Below are 27,193 nucleotides of genomic sequence, written 5' to 3'. Positions count from 1 at the left end.
GTACTGGCATTTTAGAATGTGGAACATTGGGTACATATATTACATTTATTAGATTACATAAATATTATATTTATTTTAAGCTCTACTAATGGTGTACCAACAATATAACTATATTTATCTCGCTCGTTGGTGCGTCATTGGTTGGATTCTTATTTGTTTGCCGGTGCAATTTTAGCAGCTGTCGGTGTGTTTTGTTATGATGTAACGAGAATCGTTGAACAATTATATTAGCGCTACACCAGGAGCTGATTCATGGAGCATATTACTTATAATAGTTAAAAACAAAAAAAAAACGTTTTGTGTTAATGGTTATGAAGCGACATACTGATGTTAATGTAGAGTTATCCTTTTATAGAAAATGTTGGGGTAAGATAGGACATTCTCTGTTCTCCTTCCGTTTGGTGGTAAACAAAGAATATTTAAACATAAAAATATAACCATATTCACACGACTCAAATGGCGTTATAAATTGATAAAAACACGATAAGAAAATGTAGGATTTATAAGTGCTAACGCTATCCTATTTCCCCCACAGTACTATATACGTTGGTCTTGTTTACAGCTTTTACTAAAATCAGGTCTCATCTTTTGAAATGCAAAGGCGGGGATTTTGGTAATGGGAATATCGATTTATCGTGCGCTGAAAAGTCGAAAAAGGCATCTGCATTCGACCTCAAGGGAAGAGAAGGAACTGCATAGCGCGCTGCAGGTCGATCAGAAAAAGAAAAGAAGGAAACACCATATGTTCCCATTCCCCGCACCCATGATTGCGCAACAAAGTATATATTTGGGTGGTGGCATGCAAGAGGTCCATAAACCCTCCAGTGCACTCACTATATAATATACAGACAGAGTTACTGCATGGTGTATACAATATAAGTAAATCTATTTAAGTTATCATAGGAAGTATAGAGGCTACAGTTTTAAGGTTTAAAACCAGAAAGTATTTATATATCTAAAATGATCAATGTTTCAATAGAAAGTAGAAAATGCATTCTATTCGTTGTACCATCTCCCGTATGTTGGCGGTAGCAACGCTTATTTTGGCGGTGGTTGTTGTTGCAGAGGGGGTAACATCATTTCAATCAACCCAGACTACTGTCACCGAAAAGAAAGGTCTTGGAAAAAAGACGGATAAGGTTTCGTTCCAACGACCTGGTGCCTTGAAACTTGAGCGACACGAGGTGATTTATTTTATCTTGTTAGTACACACCGCAAAATAAAAATAGAATTCAAAATTAAAAGAAATCATTTTTAAAGTTAGTAGATGCTTTTGAGGTGTTTGATACAAATCACTCTTGCCCGAAGTCGAATACTTGTGAAATAAATTTTTATATTAGTTATTGTTGACCAAATAACCTTAGAAGCTGCGGGCTTGACCAGGAGATTTAAACCACACAAAACTTGATGATAGAGATTTACAGTATATAAATACGCATATTGGCTACGGAAAAACAAGACCTCATGTGTATTTTCACATATATAGTCTTGAACAATCGGACAACATACCGTATAGTATACTCATCACACAGTACACTATGTGGTTCTACTGTAAAGTTGTATGTTTTAAATCTCCATTATTCTTTAAAACTGCACAAGGGGTGTATATTCTTCAGTATAATGGCGGTGCGCACAAAAAGCGGCTTATAGTTTAATTAACTCGCTGCATTCTTCATGTATTATGTATGCCACGTCGCACAAAACTTTCAATGAATTATTCACCATAGCCATCCACTGCCATATCTCGTGCAACCAATCGATATGGGTCCTCAGTATCACAAGACTACAAGCACCATATACACTATGTACTAAAACTAAACAGTAGACTTGAATATACACTCCACGTTGCTCCTGATGCAGTCTCTATCTTTAAAACTGTATAAGCGTTATGTGGTTACGGAATTTCCTTTGTATAACCCAATAATCGGGTACGGAATTGGAAATCGTTTCACCTTTATTTGATTTATAAGAAAAAATAGTTTATATGCCGGAACCAAACGAATTTAGATCACAGTATATAAAGAAATGGTATGATGTGTAAAAGAGTAAGAATACCCTGTATATTTCCGGTGTTTTAAAAAAGGGTTAAAAGATCGATAAACCACTGCATGTAATTACCGACCTATGCGGTTATGGATCAAACTGTAAACCATTATTTAGAAAACAAAATGGTTACAACAGAAGCTTCGCCGTTTTTTTGCTAATACTTGTTTATGGCAATTGGTAAACGCTTTCTATTTGACTCCTATAGACACATGTAGGCACTTACAACTCTATGATCAGTGTACTGCGCTTGCATGCCGTCGCTGAATAAAATATTAATATGGGTTTATAAATAATGAAGTTATCACGTAAAAAAGCATACGACGTCAGTTTTTTTAACAGGAAAATGATCTTGTACCACGGAAAACGATCGTACATCGTCGGCCTTTATACAGAGGAGCTCTGAGCGCGAAATCACCTCTGCTGCTCAAACGAAAGCCCCATCCATGCTACTTTAAACGTTGCTACCTTGGCCAGAAATGCGAAGTTGATCAACGGACCGGCCGAGCAAGTTGTGTGTGCAAAAGCCATTGCAAGGCTATTAAGAAGGTATATTACAAAGGAACATACGAAACACAAGGTGTATTATTTGTGTGAAGTATTATGCAGTTGCCAAACAGCTTATATACAGCCTGTGTAATTAGGGGTTAAGGGCAAACTCTGGTCTAGGATTTTAACCTTATAGCATAAAAGGTGTCTTCCATTTATACTAAGTAATTAATAAGACAGTGTTCCTAAGTATTTTGCAACTACAGTGTATTAAACACGTTACAAATGGGCACAATATACGCTATTATTACGAACATACCGCTTAACAGAGATAGAATTTTAACTATAATTCGGAAAGTTACAAAGACTGTCTATTACAGCCTGTATGCGGAACTGACGGCCTCTATTATGAAAACCATTGTGAGATGCACAGAGCAGCGTGTGTGATCGGACAAGACATTTACGATGCTCGACACAAAGACTGCTTTTACCAACGTAAGGTTCAGTGTTGTTGGTTTGGAAGCATACAATCTTAATTTTATTCCACTTTCACGATATAATCAATATATTTCGTGCCCATTCATTAAGGCTTTTTACATTCTAATTTAAGAGTTCCTTTTGCAGCTGCTATGTTATATTGAGCTTTGCAATCAATTGATTGAATTGACGTAATTGTAAACACATTTTCTCCGTGTACAGGATCGACATGTGAACTCCACGATTTAGACAGCTTCCGTACTCGTCTCTTAGAATACCACGAGGCAAAATCTCGTTTCAGCCTCTCTGACGAGCATTCTGAAGATGCTGCTCCCCGGAGAAGAAGAAGGAGCACTGGAAGATCCCACCACCATCACAAGAAAGGAAGAAGGCAACCGACAGTGGATCCAGTCGTTGAACCAACACGGAAAATCATTTTAGGAAGATCGGAAATGCTGGCAGAGGACGAAGTCATGTCTGTACCGCTTGAAACAGTCGCAGATTCATTCATGGCACCAAACGTGTCAGACCAAAGTACATCTGAACTTCAAACCGCAAACGATGATATTGTTCAAATTGACATAGACAGTCCGCCAAGTACAGAAACCCCTGTTACAGATCTAATCGATGTCCAATCTGGCGGCGAAGAAATGACAAACGATGAAACATTAGAAGAGACATCTGTCCAAGAGCAAAGCACTGTAGCTCCTGAAACCCAGGCTACCAACATTATTGTGTTCGGGGACGATGGCCTCGTACCTTATGATGACATCATCACGAATGACATCAGAGGCGACGGCGTGAAGAGTATATTCCGCTTCATGGACATTGATATGGATGGTTTTGTTGGTAGTGACGAAATATACCAGGTTTGTATATAACTTGCATTAAGGTATATGTTATAAGTTACTTTTTACGATTGGCAAGCATACAGTAAACTGTTCCATCAACGTAACTTAATTACTCTCGCGTGGCTGGTCAAAGACAATCGTTATGACACGGGTGTTCTGTTTTATACAGCTTGTGTCCGCTTACGAGTTGCCACGTATGTAACTTTGTAGGTAATTATTTTTTATGTATGGCTAACAATTTGATAACCAATTAGTTATCACTGGGTTATATACTTGGTTGTACACGATTACCGATGGATTTTGAGTATACGTAATTGATTTTAATTGATTTGATTTTCTAGCTGTCGATGCTGGAGGACTTGGATTCAGTTTTCCCTCCTCCTTGCTCCCTCTTCCATCTCCTAAGATACGGCGACCTCAACCAAGATCATGCATTAGATATTCAGGAATTGCTCAAGCTATACAGTAAGCATTCGATGTTTATCTTTCTGCGGTACTTGCTATCTAGTTATATAGGGTGGGGTAAGATAATATAGATTTTCATTCTGTTTTATCGCATTATTTGGTGGGAAAATGAATATTTACAGAAATATATAATCTTTTTTAACTTTTGTATGGAGTATAAAATATTACACAACAATAATATCTATATCTATATAAAAAAATAAGTTTACGTGCTACTGTTCAATACAGCAGACCACAATCCAATAAGATTGCCAATTTCCTACTCCGTCCCGAGTGACCAATCTAATCTCCGAAACGTCATATTCACGCAATCAATCTCAGTAATTGCATTTTTATTTCATATCCACCGTTGTATTCACGCATCGCTTCACACCATACAGCACTATTTCATTACAATGATCGATCGCGCCATATTGCATGACATGTAACAGGCGATACAATCAAAATATCAGACACGCGTGCATTCCCATGCCCTATATAAACCTCATAGGACCACGTCGTTCTATTTTTTATCGTTAAATTACAAAGTACGTATAGTACTGTGGGGTAGGATGGAATACCTTGCATCTAAATCCTATATTTCTTGATCTCGTTTTGCATAATTAACAGCACTCTTTTGCGCGGTTACAGTTATATAATTTTGCGAATATTCTTTGTTTACTACCAAATGAGACAAGATAGGACATTGAAACATGTCCCATTTTACCCCCACTTTATTATATTAGCCCCGCTCCTATGAAATTTATACATTTTTATAAAATTCTATACATAAACTGTGATTTTTTTGGGAACAGGGTTAAAATGACGTTATTCCAATGCAATATGACGTAATACTCTTCAGTATAAATCCTTATAAATAATTTATGAAATCTTTCGATCGATGCGACCTTCGTTTTCTAATTTTATTTGTCGCACAATTTCCATATAACTGATTGCACATTAGAGCAGAACGAACAAGCGTATAAACAAGTTTAAAGGGCCAAGGCCAACGTATATGCGAGAAATCATCTATAATTAATGATATCCTTAGATGTTACCGTCCTACATCTGCCCGAGGAGAACCGAATTGTCAACAAGGCGGCAATATACGGAGGTAGTGTCACGCTACAGTGTGGAATACAAGGCGACCCGAATCCAATATGGCGGCATTATGGATACGACTTACAAGCACAAGGCGAGCCTAGTGTAGAAGTGAGTTATTCTTACAAGTGGCTGTGTTTCTATAGATCCTGAATGATAGTTCAACCATGGCTAACCTAATACATTTGAGTAGACTATGGTAGAACCATACCTTATGCTGCTGTTGGCAGGCGTTATGTTTTGCGGAGTTCTTTAGGCAGTTTAATAGATTGCGATCCAATGTTTTCGTAAACGTTTTCGTAACCTTGCATTATTACCCCGATTAAGTCGGCTTCAACAGGTAGCCGACACTTTGGCTCGCAAAGTAATGATTTGCCATGAGAGTACTAGTGGCTCTAAACCAGAATTCAAGTACCTTTTGTTTTTAGGTTGACGGCGACCAAATGATGATTACACAAGTTACTCCAAGGCATGCAGGCAACTACAGTTGTCACGCAAGAAAGCGACCAGACATCGAACAAGTGATTCGACTCTCTGTACATGCAGCACCTCAAGTTCAGGTCAGTCTCATGAAGAGATAATTTGATCCGATAGCGATGCTCATATGAATGGTTGTATATGAATTATAGATTATAAGGCGACCGCAGTACAAACGTATACCATGTGTCCAAGGTCCAGCTCTTGGACTATATCCTTGGTCTTGCTAGACGCAGTAAAACACCAGCTGTATGAAGTATAATAGACGAAGTCCGAATATAGAGTTACAGCTATTTTATATCTGTATTCCATGGATCACTGTATAGAGCTTTTTTATCATTTCATTAGGAAATCGGGTTCACGACAGACCATGCAATTACTGTAAACTTAACAATTCATTTCACAGATTTACCCACGAAGTCAACATGTCGTAACCGGAAGCAGTCTGAGTGTTCTTTGTCACGTGAGGGGAGTCCCCCCACCCCACATCACGTGGTTGATGAACGGGGACGAATTAGAAATGGAAAGCGGAAGATACGTCATTATGAGTAAGCAATGATAATACAGTGGTTCTATTTCCATAAGTATACCAATGGCATTCTTGAGCTTAATGTTTTCGTATGCTTTTGTGTATATTGATAGTGCTTTTGTATGTGGATGTTTCTAGGTTTACTGTTTTTATGTGTTGATAGGCTACCAATAAGGTTCTAATCTATGTCGGCGAGGTAGTGCAGCAAAGCACGACAGGGGGCCTTGAACTTCAGCTAGACTTGGCCTATTATCCGGAATACTATAAAATCTTTTAATCGACACATTGTTTGTTTTACAACCAGGCAACAATACGGAGTTGCACATTAACGCTGCGCAGGAGTCGGACAGCGCAGCTTATAGTTGCGTGGCAACCAATCCTGCTGGTACCAATGAAGAGATAGGAGCTGTTTTTGTGGAAGATTTGGTCGAACAGTCAGGTAAACGTTTGATACTTTGACTCATTTATTGTGGATAACCTTTATTTCAATAACCTTAATACACTTAAACCTCAAATAAAACTGTCCAGTCTATAGGTCGCAGGACCATAGTTGTATAACACCTTTATAACCTCTATGTGCCTATATGGATTTGGTCCTAAATCAATAATGGCCACCAGAGATGCGGAATTCGGGCCTGATTTGGCCTTCCACCCAAAATATGCATAGCCATTTGGTTGATATTTTTTTAAGTTGTGTGTTGTTAACAGAGTACGCGAACGGAGAGATTGCTGCATTCTTCATTTTCCATGAACATGGAATTGTCATTTTAGATCCGAAGTCTTGTCAAGTTCTTCGACGTATACAAGCAGACGAGACTTTGCCTGGTTTACTCAGACAGGTAAACATTTAATAATCCAAAATGACGTTTATTATTAGGTGGAAAAAAGTTACACCATTAAAATATGTGTTCCTCTAATAGCCTGTATAACGTTAGTCATTACCACGTTAAAAACATCCCTATGTTTTAGAACAAGCTATGTCAGATGTCATTAGACGACGGTGTTCGCCACTGCAATTGGTCCAGCGCTGTAGTAGTGGGATCCAGGTTCGTCTACGTGGCACAGCCTCGAGAAAATCGTGTCGTTGTTGTTGATTTGCGACTACAGAGAGTTGTAGAAGTGTTGGCAACTGACCCGTTGCCCGTGGAGCTGCATTATGTTCGGTCAACAGACCAGGTAATTATCTTATTCGAAATGCAGATTGATATTTCTTGAATAACTATGCTTAAAGTATCGGTCTTGTCCCACATGCACACAAACTACCGAAATTTAAATGTTAATTTACCCATGCAATAACTGTTGTAAGCTTAACGCGACGGCTATTTTCTAAATCAAAAGAAGTAGGTTGCAAAAAGTGTTTGGGTTTAAATTCTTTATACACGATATAAGAACATCTACATTTGCCCAACCGCAAAATGCACTAAAAGATTTATTTTATGTTTTTCCTCAATAGTTGTTTGTCCACTGCTGGGTCGATGCTACGAGGGATCGATCAAATCTTCAAATTATCTACGCCGCCAGTGTTCCCGGGATGCATTTAGCGGCACAAATACAACCTCTAGATGGCGGCAACACTCTCGATCTATCTGTATACAGTTTCTTCGTCGCGCCTGAGGGCCCGCTTAACACTCAGTCAAGATATGGTTACGTTCTTCACAAGGACCAACAGGTATGGCAACGAAACGCTACCAAATCCCCTATATGACCCTTAATTAACAACACGAAACATACAGCACGTCGTTTTCACACCGTACGCTCTTTAATTAAGACCAAAAGTTTGATGACCGGTATTGCAAACACTGGAGTAACAGGGCAAATGTTGGGCCAAATCCCAGGCCCGTTAGTGCGCCGCAACGAAGAACCTTTCACGCTTACCAAATCTATAGAATATATTCAGTATAAAGTACCGTTTATTATACAGGCAATATACATGTTAAACCTTGCCACATTGTTGTATGACGACGTGGTGATTAACCTCGCCCCACAAGCATGTACACCAAGGAAGTTGTTCTACCAACAAATTGGAGGTCGCTTGCATGTCACGTGTCATGCCCAGGAAGGGGAACTCCCACGGACACTCACTGTCGAATTATTGACGGGAAAGGTGGTGAACGCCATGGAGGGTGAGACTGTCATATGTGTTTTTTTTATATATTTTTTATTTAAACGAGTTTTCGTTATGTTAATTAGGGTATTTTTATAGACTTTTTATAGACTTTTTATAGATTTTTATAGATTTTTATAGATTTTTATAGATTTTTATAGATTTTTATAGATTTTTATAGATTTTTGTAGATTTTTGTAGATTTTTGTAGATTTTTGTAGATTTTTGTAGATTTTTGTAGATTTTTGTGGATTTTTGTGGATTTTTGTGGATTTTTGTGGATTTTTATGGATTTTTATAGATTTTTATATACTATTCCGTATTCCCTGTATCAAAATGTTCCATTATTACATATTTGTTTTATAAAGTTTTCAATTTATTGTCGAGGTTACATTTTAAAATTTTTAAATCTATGCAAATAACTAGAATTACTAACACTTGTTATTTTTTGTAGAAACCGACTACGATACCGAATACACTTCTCGGGACGGACAACATGTGCTAAGAGTCTACCCACACAAACAACAAGTTAGAGTCTACAACGTGACCACAACTGGAGACTTAAGTGAAGCCATTGTAAGTTTGAGAACCTCTAGTTAACAACCGCCAACAAAACCACAACTGACAGCGGCATTTTCTTCCACAGGTGTTGCACACTAACTTCGCTGTGTCAGATGCTGCGTTCGAACAGCATCATTCTAACCTACGACAAACAACAGTATACATTTCGTCAGCGGCGCAAGGTATTACAAGAGTCTAATTATGAATTTTATGTGTGGGTAGCCTATAGGCTCACACAAAACTTGCATCAAAGTATACCAGCGCAATGGTGGTGCACATAAAACATGCAAACGTCAACATTTAGCATTGACCTATAAACCTGACAAACTAAATGGTATACTCGTAGGTCTACACTCGGAAACACCCGGCAGTAAACCTATGTTTCTATTTTAAATGGCGAAATCCTGCCGCGGTTTACGTCAGTTTATAGACCTGGATCTTAGTCACAATGAATTCTGCTTTCTAATGCTAATCCAGCTGCACTTAATCGACCTATATGTATTTTTGCAGCAGAGGTCATGCACCTGGACGCTGGAACAGGTGACGTGGGAGTAATTGACGGCCTCACTCGACCACTACAAGTGGAAAAGTTCCCATGGAGCGACCGAAGTAGAATGTTGGTAGCAAGTTCTTGGTAAGAGACGAAATATTCATATATAGTAGGGTGGGGGAAGATGGGACACCTTAAGCCCTAAATACCCAAATATCCTGATCGTGTTTTAAACAATTAACAATGGTCTATAGGAGTCGTGAGGATATAGTTTTATAATTCTTTGAATGTTTTTTGTTTACCACAAAATTTGGTGTGGATTCAGGAAAAAATGAAAAAAAATGGAAAAAATATTAAATATGTTGGACATTAGGTAGGCTATTTATGCCACGCCACCTACATGATCACCGGTAAATCACGTAATTAATGCTTTCAGTATCTCTGTTTGGTGTAACATCGACACATTTTAAACACCCAAACCACAAACAAGCTGTCTTAATAAAAAATATTTGTAAGATAAACGGTTGCCGTTTAACGAATTTAAAGTTCATAGAGTTTAACATTGCCATACCAGACGAGATGTGTTGTTAAGCCACCGGTGTGTTTACACAACTCATAAATCACACGATTATCTGCTGTCTGCAATATGCACAGTACCGAAATGTGCACGGAATCTTAAACTAAACTACACTTAAACTGCGTTACCGAAGTCTTAAATTGAGCGGTACAGATTGCGTGGTATAGTACTGTGGGGTGATATAGGATACCGATAACACTTAAAAAGCCAAATGGGACGAAAAAAGACTGAAGCCATGTCCCATCGTACCCCACCCTATTACCGGTTAAAGCAGGATTAAATCATCACTTGTTAAAACGGAATCTTTCTTATTGACTTGTATTGCTAACCTGAAGTACTAACTACATAATTGAATAAAAACTGCAAGCTGGTTCTGCCTGTCTGGCAATACACGCCGCAGACCAGCAGGGACAGGTGTTTGCGGTAACCAGAATTCATTATTAAACAGCTTGCTGCTAAGTGGACCTCCATGTAGGCTACAATTATGCTCTTAACTAAAACTTTAAATTTCAGGTACGACCGCCATGTTGCAACAGCCGGCGAGAATGGTGTTGACGTCATAAATGCTGAAACAAAAGAGATTTCTTGTCGCCTTCATGACGTCACAGATGCGATGGCAGTCACGTGGGTTGATGGACGATGAAATAGCATGGGGTGTTTTTGAACGATTGTACAGCAGTGTACTCTGGTTGTTATGTTGTAAAATGTATTGACCTTTTTCTCTATTTATCTTACTGTTAACTGTAAAATTGTAGCAGACACCAATTCGAAAATTGCTGACAATACCCGTAAGTATAAGTTGGCCATTTTGAGAAGTGTTTATGACAAAACTTCATTCCACATTTATGATCTGTATCCTTAGCACAAAAACGGCCGAATCTATAAATCTCTTTGACGTTGTACATACTTGATTATCCAAGCGCTGCACAAAACTTGAATATATACTATTAGATGAACGACGACAATTTAAATCGAGTTTAAATTCTTCAGAGCATGAGCAAAGTACTGTAGGTGTTAACATTTAGACTAATGTTGACTACGACAGCAGAGAGGAAAAAGTAGAACTGGTACAAAGGAGAAGGAAAAGAGTTATAGCCCATATAGGGTGCGGGGAGATGGGATGCCTTTTCATTCTATTTTCTTAACCCATTTTGTAGTAAACGAAGAACATTTAAATAATTATAAACCCACGACTCCCATACATCGGTTTTAATGATCGAACCCTAAAACACGATCAGCCTAGTTGGTTATTAAGTGCAAAAGGTGTCCCGTCTTCCCCCAACCTACTATATGAAGAATCAAATTTTGTTTCTTATCAGTCAAGTTATAACACTTGCCGAATAACTTATTTCATTTTTCTCAACGAATGTTGCAAACTAATATGTTTGAATGAGAAAGGTACAGTAGGTTGGTATGGAGGCACATAGTAGGCTTACATCCAATTAAAATGATCTAAAAAGGAAAGGAAGCAGACAAACAATATGCTCATGGCATAAATAATGAGTCAACTATCTGGATAAAACATTTGCTTAAAACAACCCGCAACTACGCTGAGCAGAGAAAGTTCTCGTGAGAAAAAAATAAAGCAAATGGTACTGGTTATGGCATTTTTATGATGGAAATAAAGATAACAGCTCGTTATTTCATCTTTGATTTCAAATCCTGCTGAAGAAAAGGAATCTTAAGCGATTAAATCTAATTTGCTAAAAGATGGTGTGGATATTATTTTGTTGCTGTTATCTTTAAACTGAGCTTCTATATTTGTTGAAACGACGTCGAGGCTCTTGTTAGTAGCTAATATTCTTGCACAGCAGATTTGAGGTATGTTTTGCAGCGGTTGACAAAACGCGTCGAAACATTTTTTTGTCCCGCTTTGCAAGACCGTATTTCCTAAATTCTCGAAACCAAAAGAACGCACCCTGTCGGAACTGACGGGAGCATTCTAGAGATAAACGCAGCTTTCGGCTAGGTACGTGTAACGATAAGTCTCTTCGTCGCCTTGAGCTTCTACTCTGCGAGTTAGCAGAGTTCGTTTCCGTTTCCGGCAGCACCTGTGTACCGGATCGCGTCGCAAAATAATGATTCTCGGTTCGACTGCTCCTGCTAGCAGTCATTGTTTCGCCTTCAGTGCTTTCGCCCTCCGCGGTTTCGCTAGGCGCGCCCAGTTCTTCAAGGTCGATAGCGACCAAGTTTGCCCGCTGCAAGAAAGTAGCGGTGTATCTTTCCCACGGTGAAAAATCGCACGGTCGCGCAGTCGGTGGAGCAGGAGGCGGTGATGAGGTTGTTCGTGCAGTAGTTGAGGTTCGAATCCCGGTCTCACCAGATGATGAAGTCGGGTTTGAGGTTTGGTTTACATCATTATGATGGTTCCCGTTCTCCGGGACTAAAATATTTTCATCAGGAAGAGGACTAGTGATGATTTTGTTTCCATCCGGATTAAGAAGAAGATCTAATGCATCGACAATACTCCCAGCTGCTCTTTTGCGCCTCTTCCTTAATACTTCCTCTTCAAATTCCTGGTTCTCTTCCCGATCAGCCGCCTCCATCTGAAGAACAAGATCAAGAAGAGAATCCAAGAACTGTCGGAGGTTAACGAGCAAGTCCCGATCTGCTCTAAGAATGTTTTGGATGCGAGTTAGGATTTGAACTCGGTTCCGGAGCTCAGAAAGTGCCCTATTCTCACGAGTAATGTTCATTAGAACGTTCTGTCGTTCTATGGTGAGCCTGATCGCTTCTTGGCGATTGAATTCTGGGACGGGAAGATTTTGTTCGATTTCTTGCCGAACCTGCAAAACAAGTTATCTCATATTTACATTTGATTTGTTTAGGCTTATCGTGTAGTGATACGCCATGCCTACAACTGGATTTTAGTCGGAATGCCGTTCAAAAAGATTAATAAATAATTTTAACTTCTGGAACAGCGTTCTGGTAGTTGCGAAGACTTTAAGCCCAGATTTCCATAAATTTAAATGCTTTGTTATCTGAACTAACCTACAGTTTTTAGAATTTGATTGAGATTCAAATGGTTTCTAAATAAATAACATTTTATAATATCGACCACAGTGCTTGTGGAAACAAACAAAGTCATTTACAATGTCCATCAGCTTCTCCGCCGTCTCCACCGTCGTGTTCATCGTCTGTATTTCTCTTCGCAACCTCCGGAGTGAGGAGTGTGTGAGGACATCAGTTGTCCTCGTGGTTTGGGATGATGTTTGAGAGTATTCTTCTTCCTCCGACTGGACGACAGCATCTAAAAGCTCCATGGACTCCTTTTCAAGAGCTCCTAATCGCTTTCGAGCGTTTTCAACGTTCGCCTCATTTGCAACAAGAAAGGATATCTATAAAAGTAGTAACCAAATAACTATTTTCGAGAAGAAACTGCAAAGCATTGATTGAAGCTCCCAAATTGACATGTATCTAACAAATTGAAAATCCCACTTCCCAAGCAATACTTCGTTTTAATTCAGTGGGCGTTTTGTGGATCCGTTAGAATAGCTCCAATAAAAGTTGCAATTGCTTACGCTTTCCTATGGTTAGCTCGGTTACGAATCGTCGTCGTAACGCACAAGTTTACCCTATAAAAACGCGGTATATTTGCGACGAGTGTTTGTGAAAATATACACTGAAAGAGCTTTCCTTGCCACAAGACGCACGGACTGATTATTTCATAGATAAAGACAAACAATTAGCGTTGAATCATAATAAGCTTAACGATGAATAATAATATTTGGGCTCGAAACTGAACTTTATTGACATTACTGAGTCACTCAGGAGAGCTTATATGGTATAGAGTACCTTGAACAACACATTTAAATAACAAGGCCAAATTTGGTTAATGTTTGTTACATTTTTAGAGTTGATCGGAACAATACCTAAACTAAAGGTGTTTCGGTCCGCTTTGATTGAATGAATGACAAATATTTATCATGGCGAGGCTGGCGTGCAGCAGTCGCAGGATTCTTTATATTCCTTACACCTACTATATAGCGTGTCTGCTTAGAAGCTACCACGATTGCACTTTTTTGGTGATTGATAACTACGTGAGTATCATTGTGGCCACCTAGAATGTTTTCTATTAAAATCTTACCAGTTCAGTAATATATTCTGCCTCAGCAGGATCCCTGTTTCTCGTCATGTTAATATGGACCAGGAATTCTTGATAAAGAGAGTTCGCTTTTGAATCTAGGAACTCGATGTGTTCTTCTGCTGCAACCATTTGCCTAAAATATGGAATGACGTTTATAGTAGGATGGGGGAAGTTGGGACACATTTTAACTCTATTTTCTCGTCCCATGTGGTAGTAAACAAGGAACATTCAAAGAATTGTAAAACTATATGCTCAAGACTCTCATAGACCGTTGTTAATTGTTTAAAACACGACCAGGATATTTGGATGTTATAAAAAAAACAAAAAAAGCGCAAAAGTTGTCCCATCTTCCCCCATTCCACTTATATCTACTTTTATGCCAGGGTGATATTTATACGAGCATTTAAAACATATCAATACCAAATAATTTTCTGCTAAAATTGACGATAAAATAACAGAATAAGGACATAGCTTATTGGCATCTAATGAGATGCAAGAAACGGAGCGCTCTTGGTATAGGACTGTTGGCGTTGCCCGCTAGGATAAATAGGTTACATCTATTCATTCATCCAGCAAATTATTAGTTCATACAGTTATCTTACTCTCGCAGCGGTTCTATCGTGGCATCCATCTCTTCTATCAAGCTTGTAAACTGAATCTCTATCCCAGACAAATGGTCAATCTCGTCTGTTACCCAAATAGAGGACGGATAGCAAAAGCTGGAAGAAAAAATGAATCGGTATAATGTCTTTGTTATATGAATGGAATAAAATAAGTTCTATCAATTTATGTACATTTTTTTCCAAATATAATAACATTGCACTAACTACTTAAAGCAGTTTTGCAAGTCTATGTTCCAACCACAGGTGTATTAATAAGTGAAACGAGTTTGTTCGTATCTACCGTTGACCAGATATTAATTTGACAATTTGTTGTTTTAAAACCTCCGCGCAATTTGTAAGCAACTTTCACACGCACCGCATATACATATATACATGTAGAAATGAAATAATGTCCAAAAATCATTTCACAGTTAACGAGTTTTCGCAAAAGTATGATGAGATAAGTGAATTATAATTTTACGACAAGTAAATGTTATATGAGTTGCAAAAGTACGCGTTTTCTAATCGAAGTTTAATTTCGGGCTTGCTCCAAGCTCTGCCTGAGCAAATAAACGAAAGTGTTTCGTAACATGAAAGTTGTTTTGATTGAATCTAATCAGAAGTTTCAAAGACGAAACTTGTATGGATATATATTATACAGTATAGATAAGGTTAAGATTGTATTTTAAGTAAACAAAGAATTTTTATTGTAGTTGTTAAAACACGAATGGGACGTATGGGATATTATGTGCTAAAAGTATCCACCTCACACTACAGAATCGCCTCTAGGACAAAACCATACGAAAATTAATTAAATAAAGGAGAGAATATGCTCTTATACCTTAATGTACAGAGTTAGGATTTATACGAGCTGTTGATGGCACCTTACAAAAAAGGCAAATTTAAACTTCAAGTATAATGAGTTTTTAAGCGCTTCCCCATCCTTCTAATACTTCTTATATACGGTGGGTATCCAGTATCCTTAATGGGGGATGAAGACTCGCAACCTGTCACGACACTCTCATGTTCTAACCCGCGGCATGGCTACGACGATGACATTATGATTATCGCCTCATCTGTCGTATATTCAGGGCAAATATATCGTGCAAAATACATAGCAGACAGTAATACATTATACTCCGATAACTAAGCATTCTATGCATAATCTTACAATCGTTTTACATCGTGGTCTTGAACGCAACATGCTTAACATACATTTTGCCGTCGTTTCTAAACTTTAATATACCTACTTGCGTTACAGTTTTATCGTAAAAAAGCGTGTGTTTTGCGACAATAAAAGAGCGTTTTTTAATTGTTAAAAACACGATTATAAATTATGGAGCTTATAGGTGGTATAACGGTATACCCAATTGCTAAAGGGGTTAGCAAATATGGGGTTTAGGTGCTAACAGTGTTATATCTTATACTGCACATTATAAGTTACATTCATCATTACCATCTGCTTTCTGAGGGAGCATGCTTCCCATCAAGGCAACATCGTCTCGTACTTTTTCGAAGGACCCTCCCCATGCAACACACACCAACGTCAGAGTTAAAAGGTCGTGACCCACAGCACAGGTTAGCCTTCACGTAGGATGGGGCAAGCGTGACTTGGCTGTGTATAGTTGTTGTCGTGGCTTGGGTGGTGGTGGTGCTGAACGTGGTGGCGAATCCGCTTGTGGCAACTTCTGAATGAAGTGTATAAGTTGGATTTCATGTAGGTAAAATACATACATAGGAGATTCTATAGTATAGTGAGGCGGGGGTAAAATGGAACATGTTTTTATTTGTTTTCTCGTCCCAATTAGTAGTAAACAAAGAATATTTACAGAATTCTATAACCATTGCCCAGCTACTGTAAAAAAGCTTTGTTGATGGTAAAAAATCCCGTTTAGGCTGTGTGGGATTTATAATGGTTTCCTATCTTACTCTACAAATACATTCATATACCTGAATAACGCTGTTGACATGGTAGTTTTACAGATTTCGTTAAACCAACTCTCAGTAAAATGATGCAACACAGCAGCGCGAACTCGTACACCCAGGGTCGTTGCATTTCTTCACTAAACTTGCCCTAAAAACCTTGGAGGTTTTACATCAAGAGAAAACACACTTGGCGATTTTTTGAATCCAAGCCGCCATTCGTATATTAAGTGAAGACAGGTCCAGGTGGTCAAGAATCAACAAAAAATAGCTTTACAGAACACCTATTTATGTTTATTTAACTCTGAAATAAACAAGTGTTGTTAACGTACATCCGAATGAAGGAACTGGAAGCTGTATTACATATAATGTTATAAATAGCAGGATTAATTCGGCGTCTAGCATTCTTAGAATACAACATTGAAGTTTTTATACGAGACTTGAAATAGCTCATTTTCAAGCCGTTTAACTATTTTAATTAGTAACGGAACAGCGTTCCATATAATTATGTTCACGATAATAGACCTGCTTTTAATACGGAAGCGCTTGCCGGTTATTGTCGGCCTATTACACAGCTAAGACCTCAATTAACAAAACATCCTGGCGGATCGGCAGCGCAAAACAATAGTCACGGGCGAACATGCCGCTTATCCCCGAGTTTAGCGACGTTTGAAGCCGCCAAGAAGGCTTGATGCCCCCGGGGTAGGATTAATAAGCACACCTCCCGTTTTCAAGCTATATTCGCTGTAAACGTCGATCATGAGTGGCAAACGAACTACCGAATTCGTTATGATTCTTGCTGGTATACCTTATCTAAAAGTATCTGTATTTTTCGGATTTTACATTCGAAAATTATACGTCGTTGAAATTGCGAACCTAGTGTAACTGTCACAGGTAACGATGCAGTAATAAGAAGGCAAGCGCTTATTTAGGTCAATTCGAGATAAACTTGTGGTAACTACAGTCACTTGAGCTGTAAAGATAGCAGGGTGGGGGGAGATGGGACACATTTTCATTTTATTTTCTCTTTCCATTTGGTAGTAAAGAAAGAACATTCGAAAAATTATAAAACCATATCCTCACAACCCGCAGATACTGTTGTAAATGGTTAAAAACGCGATCAAAATATTTAGATATTACGTGGTAAAGGTGCCCTATCTTACCCTACAATCCTATCATTTTTTTGTGTTTTGAGATTCATGCTAAGTTTCAAGCTTTTTGACGACAGGAACACATACTGGGGCACAGAATGAAAAACCAAGTCTTTATTATTTTGCACAGCTTTCGTTTACGAAATTGTTGCATTCGGCGTTTCAATGTTATAACGTTGCAGAGTAAAGACTGGCGGCCTCGGGCAAGGTCGCTGAGACGCGAACGTAACATAACGCGTTGCGGTTTACGGGATCCTGTTATTTTCACCGGTTTAATGGCATGCCCTATCCTCGGGGTGGGAAAACATAACGAGTTAATGTGAACGTGATTTTGTAGGAATCCTTTTTATCTTAAAAGTATCTTCCAATTATTGCATTAGTCGCTGTTATGTTTTTATAGCAACAACATGTTACCGCATTGGTCTCAAAAGACTCAAACCTTTTGGAGATATTTACGGCGATTCGTGCTCCATTATAAAACACCACACGATGTTTCTGCCAAAAAAAGGATTTGATAAAGCTGCGAAAAAGATCACACAATACAAATTGCCAAACCTAATACTCTATCAATGTATAACAAAAACAACTTTTAGTTTAAATTAAAGCAATAAACCAGATATTCACTTACAGCGGGCCAACGTCAAAGTCTACAATTATTTATATCTTTTAAACGCAGATTTTTTTAGCTAAATCACAAATATAAAAGCTGGAATATTAAAAAAGGTAAATTAAACTCGTTAATATTCCTTTTTACCGTGGCATTTGTATGACCATCAAAAACTAAAAACCAAAAGGTAATACCGTATATAGTCTACAAGAAATAGACCAGCGGTTAGCCTATGATCGCTTTAAATGAAACTGACGAAACACCTGCAATATTTATTACAGTAACCAAATATGACAAAGACAAACGAGCTAGAATTATAATTGTAGTAGTTAAGGGAGAAGTCAAATTTAGTAGCCGAATATTACGCGTAATGCGAGATCTTAATTGAGTTAAAGCGACAAGAATGTAGTTGATTACAGTCAACCCGGATATTACCAATCAGTATAGGTTATGATTATGAGAAATAATATTCAGTCTGCTTTCCGATGATGGTCTTATCAATTTAAATAGTATGAGTTAGATTTATTCGCAATTAATAGGACGTTGAAATTATTCACCAAAATTTCCAACGTAAAATTTTGTCGGTTTTAAGTAGTTTAATTATTAGGTGAATAACATCTAATTTCTGTCATATTTTATAAATAATTGAGATTTTACGGAGAATGGTTCGTCAAGGATCTGGAATTTACGCCACAGTTGCCATATTTGCCGTATATAGGTGATTACTGAACGGAGAAACGCCGATGATTTCATACACATATATCACTGTATCAGCTTAACCTGTTCAAACAATTTACACGTAAAGGTTACATCACATATAGACAAACCATATCATAATTAGCAATTATATATATTTATTTATATAAATGCTAAACTAAACTACACGTAACATTTTAAACTGTTTACGCAAAAACCAGAACCCGCAACTTTTTTTGACTAATTCTCACGTTCATATATTTATCGTCAAATAAGTTTTAAATACACTACAATCTGTGGTTTTTTTGTATAAACGTTAAAAGCACACACACAAACATATTTATATATATATAGTGGGGTGGGGAGAAGATGAAACACTTTTAGCACATAATACAAATATCCTGATCATGTTTTAAAGAATTAACAACGGTTTATGGGAGTCGTAAGAATCCGGCTTTATAATTCTTTGAATGTTCTTTTTCCAACAAATGGGCCGAGAAAATAGAATGAAAAGGTGTCCCATCTTCCCCCACTCTACTATATATTAAACACGTTCCGCAATCTATTCTTTTCTCACGTGTAGTGTAACAACATCCCCGCAAAAACCGAGAGTAATCGCCGTGATGTATCACCAATAATATATCAACTGTTTATGCCGTAGTTTATAACAGTCGTCTGAAGTGAGACCTGCTATATCGTTAGCTCTAATTTAATCCGTTGATATCCCACCAAAACAAACAAGTCAAGCCATGCTGTTGTACACTGACATTACCTGCTACACCATTCTCATCTACTGTAGCCCTTCAAAGTTGATGAATATAACTTGCTTTATCCTCGCATTGTCAGATAACAGTCGTTATGAAACACGGGTGTTCTGTTTCATACATCTCGTGCCAGCTTACGAATTTCCACGTATGTAACTTTGTTGGTGAACTTGGCTTTTTATCTACTCAGTAAAACTTTTTTTAAATAAAATATCATAAGTATTACTAAATATATGACCTATACCAAAATAGATGACACGTTTTCAATCACTGCCGCTTTGAAACCTCATATTAGACACTACGAAATGAATGACCACCACCGTGAAGGGTATCAGCTAGTACAACGCGTCGAATTAGAATCAATTAGTTTAACTCTCCAGCTGCATAGCACATAACCCAACAGCTTGTAGTCTGGATTTCTCATGTAACGACAAGGCGCACGTTTCTGCAGGCGCCCGCGTAGTAATTATTAGTTTTGAACGGGATTTACCGATACTGTTTCCTCGTAATTCGGCGCAGGAATTTAGCTTAATACAACTAACAATGTAAATATCGTAGTGTGCGGCCTAGCTCGTTCATACTTTATTAATTTTCTTATGAGCAAGTATTATGATTATACCAACACTTAATCAAGACAAATTAAAACTAATCATCTCTCTTTCTCTAATGAATTAATCGCAGCATAATTTGTTGTAGCTCATAAAATGTGTACTTACCGTAACCGCTGAATTACAATGCCCTAACATCGGTTTTAATTAAATCCTGGCTAGCTTAAAATACGATTTAGTTTTGTCGCTTCGACGTTTAAGACATCCTGTTGTATTTACGCCGCTATGCTAGGTCTGCTAACCCACTGTAGCAATGCATTCGATTCTCTTCAGGACAGAGCCAGTTTGACCGGACTCTTATCTTGATCTGTGATATCCATGAAACCGGCGTAAACGTTCGTGGCCCCAGGACCACGGTGTGTTTATACTTGCTGCGCGCTTGGCTTGTGCCGTATACAACAGCATACCACTACGAATGTTGATAAATTTAAATAATTTACGAAAAGTTTGAATGATTTACATTGATTGATATACAACCATTCGGTGTAACAGCTTTGGTCCTCGAGGAATTTATCCAACGAACTTTTTTTAGCCAAAGTTTAATATTGCAATTTATAGCAGGGTAGGGAAGATGTGACACACTTTTCATTCTATTTTCTTGTCCCATTTGGTAGTAAACATAGAACATTCAAAGAATTATAAAACCGTATCCTTACGATTCCCATAGAGTTATAGACCGTTGCTAGTTGGTTAAAACAAGATCAGGATATTTAAATAATATTTGCTGAAGATGTTCTACCTTACTCCACAGTATTACTATAGTAGATAGGAACAAATGCTGATTGTTTATCCTCGCGTAATTCCGACCTTTTATAACACGCGTGCCATATTTCTAACACCCAGTGCCCGAACGTAACATGTGTGCAACTTTGTGGGTAATTGTATTTTCACGTATGGTTGTCAAACTTGGACAACGCATTGGAGACCACTGGATTGAAATAAAGTTCCTTGCCCTGGGACTAATATGGCTACGCGCACAATGCTTTACCCGCCGTAGCACCCGGTAACATAAGAACCTTTGGTTTCGTGAGCGATTTAGCCACTGTGATAAGGCGCATTTATTAAACACAAGGGTTTCAACTTAGAGGTATGATTGCTAAATAATATGAAAACAACAAAATACCCGTAGAGAACAGAGATCACGATGCTGAATGTGGTGGACAACAAACACAAAATTGCATTGTAAAATAATAGCACAGCACACAAACATAAGGGTTCATATAAAATGATAAAAAATTGTCCAATAATAAAAGAAACTTGAGCAAAACCAACAAAGGCTTCAGACGGGATGTTAGAAACAAAAAATACAACTGCAATGTAAAAAAGGATAGCACAGCATAATGGAAAATATAAACCAAACAATGTTAAATAAAGTTCATCAAGGATTGATACCAAGAAAATTAAAATAAAAAATATCCATTGTTTAAACAGCATTTTCCGTTCCTTTTTGTTTAATGACTAAACAAATGTCTTCATGAATGAATAAATGAAAACATAATCATTTCTGTAAAACAACAACATTTTTTTTCATTACATAATGGCAGTTTAATAGATCACAAAAAGTTAAGATTATCCCCTTCCAGAATCACCCAAAGGAATTTCTCTTTTATAAAATACTATATTACGAACCAATATTCAACTCCTTAAGCAGGAAAAACCAAGGATTTTTTATAAAATACCACACTTTATTAAATTCAATAAAGCAAGGTAAACCAAGAGATTTTATCACACGATCATATTGCAACTAAAGGCTTATTAAAGGATAAAGTTTGGTTTATATGATAATAGTAAAATTTTTGGTGTACGATTGCAGGTATTAAATCCACTGTTATAGTAGGCTTAGTAAAATTCATATTATGAAGTGGTTATGCTATAATATATTCAGTAACATTTATTTAGAAGTTTCAGTAACAGCAAATTAGGCAAAAAATGCAAAATAATGTAACAGTAAATTCAATAAAATAATGCCTTAAGAAGTAAATATAAGCTGAAACACCTATTGTAAAACAAATATATATACATAATAAGACAATGAATCTCTGTTGTTTACCTAGTATAGGTTTTGCAAGTAACCACTTCAGTTTTTATGTAATGATTATTGACTATGTTCTTTACAAATATTTACAAAAGCCGAGAACACCTGTATAACAACAGTGGTGGCTTCGCCAAGTGAGGATAATTATTTATCATAATTCGTATAAAAGTCATAAAATGTTATGTACACAACAAATTAAGGTTAGGTTACCATTTCCGAAGATGTAGAGATTCTCTTTGCTCGGTTTCTTAACCTCTGTTTATATAAAATGTGGTAACGATAATTATAATAAATAAAGTAAACTCATTTGAAACAAGATAGACTGAGTATAACTGGAATTTTAAATTGATTACAATCATTTGGTTAAAGTGGATAAAACAATTCCAATGGTATGTCATTTATGACATTTATTAATGTGTAAGACATACTATGTACCTTAAACCAAACCATTTCAAATAAAGACATTTTTTATAAAGCATTTGAATCAATTAACCTTTAATTCTTGTTTGACAAATGTTGCAATATCTTTAGTATTGTTCCTTTCAAACCAGGGTGATTCTGATAGATTCGTTGTGTTAGATCTTGACCATTCTTGTGGCAGTGTCTCATCTTGTGTGAAATTATTTACCCTTATGCGTTTACCACTTGCCTAAAAGAAGAGTAGTATAATAACTTATATTCAAGGTTGGGAAATACATTCAATTGTGATAATATTTCTTTGCAGAATCACAGCAGTTTGTTTATACATATCATTGCCATGCAAAACAGGAGCCAAACTTAGGATGGTAGGGTGAGCGGGCAAGATCTGGAATTCTTAAACGCTTAAAAGTACTATGAGAATATATATTACATAATTACTAATTTATAGTATCTGTGAACATTTGTGTTTTACAAAACTTTGTTAAAGTAAAATAGTAATTTTAACTTTGCATACATCATTTCCATCTGCATCGTATGACTCGGATGTAATTTGACGCTTTCCTAGAAAAAAAAACACACATAATACATTTTAAAATAATTTAAAAGGTTTGGTGCTAACACAAGTAACACATCCAATTCAGACAATTAAAAAAAATTAATGACTTGATTCTCTGCCAGAGCAATGCCTTTGTTCTATTCTAAACACATCATCTTCATCCCACTGATTCCCCACGATTGCTTCATCTTCCTTTGCATCTGTTGCTCTCATTTCGCTTCTGGAATAAAATCAAGTCGGTTTTTGCTTTTTTTTTTTAAATCGTTGTTAAACTCTAATTTAAGAGAGAATTTATAATAATAAAACCAACATATAAAAACGATATATTCTTTTATTTAGTGCTTTTTGAGATTTCAGCATTAATTGTATCATTATACCTGAACGTCATGTCACCTTGTGCAACTGAATAGTTGTGTTCGGTATAAATATCACCGTAATCCAAGACAAGTGTAGTTTCACCACCATTCCTTGAGAAAAAAAAACGGTTAAATGAGGTCATAAAACTTGATTACTCTTGTTTTACCTGGTTTTTGTGGAGTTCGTTGAACTGTTTGTATCATCATGCATAAACGCCAAATCACCTTCCACTACTGAATAATTGTGTTCGCTATAAATATCACTGTAGTTCAAAAGAAATGTGGTTTCAGCATTATTCCTCCAGGATAGAATATTTTGCTCGAAATTCGTACTTGGATACAATTGCATTATCTGCTCAATTACTCCGCCTATGAGATCATGATTACCAAAGTGTTTGAGGTTCAAAAGAATTTTGAAACTGTAATAAAGGTAAGAACAGTTAAAAACCTGTATTATGAGGTGGTGCTGCCTGTGGCCCAGATGTTAGGGGATCAGGAATGGTGAATGCTGCTAGTCTGCTACCATTGTCACTGTATGCGTCCTTGGCAAAACACTAACGGTTCCAACCAAGTGGTAACTTATGGAATGTCTAAGTTGTTAGCCATAATAAAAATCCGGCTGGCAAGGATAACTAAGTCAAACTCAACCATTATACATTAATAGCATTTAAAAAAATTAGGTTTAAATAAAAAATATACAAGTTGTTAAAATACAAACTGCAACTTACATTATATTGTCTACTAACCAACTATAACTTTGGACTATCTTCATGCTACGTGTGGACAATGACATTAAGATATCATTAAATGCGTCAACAACCTAAACATATAAGCATGGTTAGTACATTGATTTATCTTATCAACTCAACACTTGTCCTGGTTGATTTTTTTATTAAAAAACAATTTTATGTCTTAGTCACATTTTCAGTTATAGATCACAGCAAAAAGTAGATTCTAATTTGATGCAAAAAAAACAGAACACATATGTTATACATTTACCAATATGACTATATTACCATACCAACACTTAGAAGAGGAATATAGTTTAAATAGAAATTACCTTTCTGTTGTGTTTTACATTGGTGTAATCTTTACAAAGGAATAGAAGAAATGGATGGCAGTTATGTTGAAACCACAGATGTCTGTTGTTTTTCAATGCAATTACAGTCTAACAAATTAGTAAAAAAACATATACATATATATATATATATATATAAATATAATTCATAGCCTAATATGTACATTTATTTTCTGCTGCAACAGAAGTGTTATAGGCCAACTTCTAAAACGTATAAAAAGGGCCTATTGTTGGATTTAAAACACTACAATAGATGTAATAGTGCCTGGGAAGACATGTCATCCCATCTTTTACAACAGGGATGACATCTTAATGGTTTTGTACTCCAGTTTTATACCTTTATGTACAAACAAGTAGAGTCTAATTATATTGCATTTACCAAATTAATTATTAAGTTTTCATTTCTTTGGTGACCCGGATTTTGTCAAAAATTCGGAAAGGTTATACTTTCGAATGGTAGAAAAGCATTTTTTGTTTTTACAGAGGAAAACACTCACAGTAATGCAGTAAAGTAATGAAGGAAGAAGAGTTGAAACAAGCAGTTGATCTTCTGTTCGTGTAAAATACTCTAATATCATGCCTGTATATATATTAAAAAAATCTATTTAAGTCCAAAGTACTCTAAAACAATAAAACATAATATTAACCTAGGGAACTTGGTTAGGAAAGTATGCTGTCCATGTTACAAGTATTTAAAAAAATAAGATCACAATATAAATCAACAATCCTTTTTAAATCAGTTCCATTCCTAATTCCCCCACTCGAGCATAAATAAAGTATGTATATAATAGTGTTATATATATAATTAATAATTATGTGCCCAAATTTTCAAGTAGTCCAGCTTCTATTAGCACATTTATTCCGCTTTGATCGTTTCGGTTAAATAAATACTTCACTGTTATCAAAACGCACAAGACCTTTTGTTTGTCACCTTTCAATATGCCCTGCAAAGTCAAAGTTTATTGGTTATTAGTTATCGAAAGTTTAAACAAGGATAGTTTGATTCCAAATAGGTTTTAAGCAATTAAAAAAAGCTTTAAAGTGGAGTTATATATATACAATTACATATTGAAGGAATGTTTACCTCCCATGCTATTCCCTGAAACATGTTTTCGTATTCAGGCCGTCGAACACGATTTACTAAATGCGGCTTTACAGTTAAGAATTGCTCAATGTAGTTAACATAAGGCTGACAAATGAGTTTTTCAAGCTGTAAAAAAGTATTAGTTCAATGATATTGTTTAACAGTTTAACACAATTATTTACTGCTTTTTTTATGTTTCACCTGCCATGTTAATCCACGTAGGTAAGAGTCGATTTGTGCTCGACGAACGTGTGTTAGAACATACAACTTTGATTTTAGGAAATCTTGAATGTCAGTCACATATGGATGACTAATGAAATGTTTCAGCTAAAGAAGCAGTAATAAGTAAAAAAAGTAATACACTGTAGAAACACACACGCATTACCTGCCATTCTAAACCACAAAGAATGAAAGTGTATGTAGACCCGCAAAGTTGAGTTACTGCATGATACATGGACTTCATGAATTCTTGCAATTCGTTGATAGAAGTTGGTTCAGCTAAGTTTTCTAACTAAAAAGCAGCAACAGTATATAAGTATTGACAGTATGTTTATTAGATTTATTACTAAAATATTGAAAATTTGGGTTTATAATATCTACCGTTACTAAATCAAAACCGGCTATTAGAAAATTAGCTTGTACCTGTTCATCATTTGTCTCCATAATATCTATTTTCTTTTCTCATATGGAATCATAAACCTAGTACCACCTTTGGCGGAAAAAAACCTAGTTTCATTATTCAGTTAGAAAAGAAACGGGTAATAATTTTAGCAACAATTTCTTACTCTTTTAAACTTTTAAAAACGATTAGAACTCTATAAACAGTTTCTATACTAAAATAATGATCCGCATATACAAAGAAAATCAAAAGAACCACAAAAAAAACGAAAATTTTTCATGAATCTGATTTAAGGCGCCTAATCAAAACGTGGCCGCGGTTCTGAACCAATCAGCGCTAAGTAAAAAATAGAAATCGACAATTCAAATAATTGCAAGATTTTAGATGTTTTTATCTCCCCTATTCCAATCATGACTAGTTTTCGGCGCTTGGCAGGCAAAACAAATACGCGTTTTATACCGTTT

General features: G+C 36.6%; 3 protein-coding genes across 8 annotated transcripts; 1 reads left to right on the top strand and 2 right to left on the bottom strand.

Annotated features, from left to right (window-relative positions):
- Positions 1 to 940: 940 nt before the first annotated feature.
- LOC149727147 (follistatin-related protein 5-like) lies at positions 941 to 11,114 on the top strand. 2 transcript variants are annotated; one of them, XM_089890502.1, is made up of 17 exons: positions 941 to 1,184; positions 2,386 to 2,592; positions 2,913 to 3,027; positions 3,232 to 3,878; positions 4,202 to 4,325; positions 5,356 to 5,516; positions 5,834 to 5,965; positions 6,289 to 6,430; positions 6,716 to 6,850; positions 7,120 to 7,250; positions 7,381 to 7,587; positions 7,865 to 8,080; positions 8,333 to 8,534; positions 8,970 to 9,091; positions 9,162 to 9,258; positions 9,590 to 9,710; positions 10,657 to 11,114. In XM_089890502.1, the coding sequence occupies exons 1-17, from the start codon at positions 990 to 992 to the stop codon at positions 10,784 to 10,786; spliced, it is 3,084 nt and encodes a 1,027-aa protein (XP_089746628.1). In that variant the 5' UTR covers positions 941 to 989; the 3' UTR covers positions 10,787 to 11,114. The 2 variants fall into 2 exon arrangements, with proteins under 2 accessions (XP_089746628.1, XP_089746627.1); XM_089890501.1 differs by having other exon boundaries at positions 942 to 1,184; positions 9,587 to 9,710.
- On the bottom strand, positions 11,109 to 17,086 carry LOC149727146 (uncharacterized). Of its 2 annotated transcripts, none has more exons than XM_089890523.1 (6): positions 16,783 to 17,086; positions 16,289 to 16,517; positions 14,833 to 14,949; positions 14,231 to 14,363; positions 13,236 to 13,481; positions 11,109 to 12,929 (listed from the first exon to the last, which is right to left on the bottom strand). In XM_089890523.1, exons 1-6 carry the CDS (start codon positions 16,886 to 16,888, stop codon positions 11,931 to 11,933), a joined length of 1,830 nt encoding a protein of 609 aa, XP_089746649.1. In that variant the 5' UTR covers positions 16,889 to 17,086; the 3' UTR covers positions 11,109 to 11,930. The 2 variants fall into 2 exon arrangements, with proteins under 2 accessions (XP_089746649.1, XP_089746648.1); XM_089890522.1 differs by having other exon boundaries at positions 16,289 to 16,520; positions 16,783 to 17,085.
- Positions 17,087 to 21,621: 4,535 nt separating this feature from the next.
- LOC149727145 (uncharacterized) lies at positions 21,622 to 27,003 on the bottom strand. 4 transcript variants are annotated; one of them, XM_089890536.1, is made up of 15 exons: positions 26,753 to 26,999; positions 26,496 to 26,621; positions 26,312 to 26,437; positions 26,111 to 26,236; positions 25,958 to 25,970; positions 25,524 to 25,606; positions 25,009 to 25,116; positions 24,695 to 24,768; positions 24,116 to 24,367; positions 23,970 to 24,059; positions 23,700 to 23,812; positions 23,551 to 23,597; positions 23,110 to 23,265; positions 22,827 to 22,871; positions 21,622 to 22,085 (listed from the first exon to the last, which is right to left on the bottom strand). In XM_089890536.1, exons 1-15 carry the CDS (start codon positions 26,771 to 26,773, stop codon positions 22,080 to 22,082), a joined length of 1,386 nt encoding a protein of 461 aa, XP_089746662.1. In that variant the 5' UTR covers positions 26,774 to 26,999; the 3' UTR covers positions 21,622 to 22,079. The 4 variants fall into 4 exon arrangements, with proteins under 4 accessions (XP_089746662.1, XP_089746661.1, XP_089746663.1 ...); XM_089890535.1 differs by having other exon boundaries at positions 24,677 to 24,768; positions 26,753 to 26,992; XM_089890537.1 differs by lacking the exon at positions 26,312 to 26,437 and having other exon boundaries at positions 24,677 to 24,768; positions 26,753 to 26,992.
- Between the last annotated feature and the right edge of the window lie 190 nt (positions 27,004 to 27,193).

This window comes from Ciona robusta, chromosome 12 (genome assembly GCF_009617815.1).
Source record: "Ciona robusta chromosome 12, ASM961781v2".
NCBI classification, from domain to species: Eukaryota; Metazoa; Chordata; class Ascidiacea; order Phlebobranchia; family Cionidae; genus Ciona; species Ciona robusta.
This window is presented reverse-complemented; position numbering and strand designations above follow the sequence as displayed.

What these genes read in the sequence shown, in the direction of transcription:
- LOC149727147 (XM_089890501.1), top strand. Translation starts at nt 990, where the DNA reads ATGCATTCTATTCGTTGTACCATCTCCCGTATGTTGGCGGTAGCAACG. An exon ending in CAAAGACTGCTTTTACCAAC is followed by an intron (nt 3,028 to 3,231) that starts GTAAGGTTCAGT and finishes CTCCGTGTACAG; the next exon opens with GATCGACATGTGAACTCCAC. An exon ending in GGAATTGCTCAAGCTATACA is followed by an intron (nt 4,326 to 5,355) that starts GTAAGCATTCGA and finishes TGATATCCTTAG; the next exon opens with ATGTTACCGTCCTACATCTG.
- LOC149727146 (XM_089890522.1), bottom strand. Translation starts at nt 16,888, where the DNA reads ATGCAACGACCCTGGGTGTACGAGTTCGCGCTGCTGTGTTGCATCATT. An exon ending in ATGTCAACAGCGTTATTCAG is followed by an intron (nt 16,521 to 16,782) that starts GTATATGAATGT and finishes CACTTCATTCAG; the next exon opens with AAGTTGCCACAAGCGGATTC. An exon ending in GCTCCCTCAGAAAGCAGATG is followed by an intron (nt 14,950 to 16,288) that starts GTAATGATGAAT and finishes TTTTTCTTCCAG; the next exon opens with CTTTTGCTATCCGTCCTCTA.
- LOC149727145 (XM_089890535.1), bottom strand. Translation starts at nt 26,773, where the DNA reads ATGGAGACAAATGATGAACAG. An exon ending in TACGTGGATTAACATGGCAG is followed by an intron (nt 26,237 to 26,311) that starts GTGAAACATAAA and finishes ACTTTTTTACAG; the next exon opens with CTTGAAAAACTCATTTGTCA. An exon ending in CATTACTTTACTGCATTACT is followed by an intron (nt 25,117 to 25,523) that starts GTGAGTGTTTTC and finishes CTAATTTGTTAG; the next exon opens with ACTGTAATTGCATTGAAAAA.